The sequence below is a fragment of the Sprattus sprattus genome (assembly GCF_963457725.1).
Source record: "Sprattus sprattus genome assembly, chromosome: 12".
Classification (NCBI taxonomy): domain Eukaryota; kingdom Metazoa; phylum Chordata; class Actinopteri; order Clupeiformes; family Clupeidae; genus Sprattus; species Sprattus sprattus.
The window spans coordinates 17,471,711-17,474,210 of record NC_137910.1 but is presented as its reverse complement, the minus strand read 5'-3'; the positions used below and the strand labels follow the sequence as shown (position 1 = coordinate 17,474,210).

Here is a 2,500-nt window from a genome sequence, read left to right as displayed (position 1 = left end):
ACACACACACACACACACACACACACACACACACACACACACACATTCACTCACACACACACACACTCTCACACACACACACACACACACACGCACACACACACACACACACACACACACACACACACACACACACACACACACACACACACACACACACACACACACACACACACACACACACACACACACACACTGACCTCCAGTAGGAAGCGCATGAAGTGTGCATCTTTGATGTCCTCATAAGGCCAGCGTTTGCAGCTCTGCACAGTAGAGGCCTTCTCCTTCTTAAACATGCCACTGAGAAAGGAGTCTCGGATACTACACACACACGCACACGTACGCGCACACACAAACACACACGCACACACACACACAAACACAAAGACAAACAGACAGATACACAGCCACACACCACACACACGCCATTACATTCTCAGACAGATATATTACAGATATATTATGAGCCATCTATAGTCATAATCCCAGTTAACATAGGTAGACAGACAGACAGACAGGCAGGCAGACAGACAAGCAGACAGACAAGCAGACCGACAGGCAGGTAGACAGAGAGATAGGCAGGCAGATTGGCAGGCAGGCAGACAGACAGACAGACAGACAGACAGACAGACAGACAGACAGACAGACAGACAGACAGACAGACAGACAGACAGACAGACAGACAGACAGACAGACAGACAGACAGACACACAAAGGTACCTGGAGGGTTGGTGGCTGCCACAGCAGACGTCTCCTGAGGGAGTGAGGTTGAAGCCTTCACACACATACAGATCAGCCCTTCCAAACAGCAACACACCCTCACACACCACATACCCATTCACCTGCAGTACACTCATCTTAGCCTTCACCTGCAGCACAAACACACAAAACACACACACAACAAATACCGAGAATAATTAGGAATTCTTTCACAACAAATTATTTGAATGCAAAAACACACACAAAAAGGTAGGGGGAAAGCCAGAGCACAGAGTAACATAAAATACACACATGCACACACAGACACAACTACTTCTATACTCAATGATAGAATTGAACTTGAAGGCCAGATGTCGCTATTCATGTGCAACTTAAATGTTAAATGTGCATTGCCACTCAGATGAGGAGTCTCTCCTCCCGGCACAGAGGGGAGTGATAGATGGGTATTACAGCGGGCAGGAATGACCTCCTGTTACGGCCCTTATTGCAGCGGGCAGGAATGCCACACCCTCATCCGCACACACCTGCTCTGACACACACTTCCCCTCAGACACACACATCCCCTCAGACACACACATCCCCTTAGACACGCACACATCCCCACAGACGCACAAACCTGCTCAGACGCACAAACCTGCTCAGACACACACACATCCCCTCAGACACACACACCTGCTCAGACACACACATCCCCACAGCTGCATAATCGACGACATGTAAATCTAGGAGCTTGTCCCCAAACCCTGGCCTCTGCTAGGAGGGCCATCAACACACTGCAAGGACGACCAGCATCTCTGTTTCTGAAAACTGTACAACTATAAACCGAAAAACAAGAAAGTTGCTTACTCTCCAGATTATTATTGCTTTAGAGATTAGGCGAGGTGCATATGGAGATCATTACCGATTGGAGAGCGTCTAGTCACAGATGCCGAACATAAATCTTGTGATGATGAACCCTCGAGATTCCTCACTTCCAAACCACGACGTGAAATAATGACGTGAAATACATTTGGACAGTCAGTTTGTTTTTTATTTTTCATGTGCCTGACATCTGTGTGTCACCAGTGTAAGAGTCAGCAGCGGTGAGGTTGGAGCTCTGGACCTGTTTATGTCCCCCTGCTGGGCCAGAAGGGAAGTGCTGCTAATGTGACACTGAGTGCATGTCTATTAAATCTTGCACTAAACCAGAGACGTTTGGAAATATTTTTCAAACTCCTTTTAACAAATGCATGAATTACTGTATTAAAATGCATATGCTTCCTGATTTGTTTTTTAACATCTGTTTAATAAAAAAAGCATGGCGCACAAACCTTGAATCTTGAATATATATATATATATATATATATATATATATATATATATATATATATATATACACAGTATATATATATAAATAAAATAAGGCCTGTGTAGGATTTAAATTTGAAAAATATAGAAAAATGATTATCAAAATAGCAGTTTGACTATTTAATGAACTGCTTAAGCAAAATAATTCAGCAAAATCTCAACATGAGCTGCTAAAATATATTCTATTAGGGAGCATCTGTAACTTGTAACATCTGCAGGCTGTAGTAGCCTAGAGCATTCTTATTGTCATTGCAGACCTGAACTCGAACGCGTCCCTGCGCATAAGGCACATCACTGAAACGCGTCAAATGCCTCTTTGCAGCTTGCAATGCACATAAGCCCAGACCACTCTGCAGCGCCATCTTAATCTGACTCTGCAGACAGAAGCCTCTCCAAGGGAATGCTTGGCACGGGCGGACCACAGGTAATTTAG

General features: G+C 44.7%; 1 protein-coding gene across 1 annotated transcript in view; it reads right to left on the bottom strand.

Annotated features, from left to right (window-relative positions):
* wdfy4 (WDFY family member 4) overlaps positions 1 to 2,500 on the bottom strand; it is a gene marked incomplete at its 5' end in the record, with an annotated part of 75,134 nt that overhangs the window by 25,451 nt on the left and 47,183 nt on the right. Inside the window, 2 exons of the mRNA XM_080849128.1 lie at positions 201 to 321; positions 721 to 869. Coding sequence (XP_080705254.1) covers positions 201 to 321; positions 721 to 869 — 270 coding nt within the window. The remainder of the gene's footprint in view (positions 1 to 200; positions 322 to 720; positions 870 to 2,500) is intronic.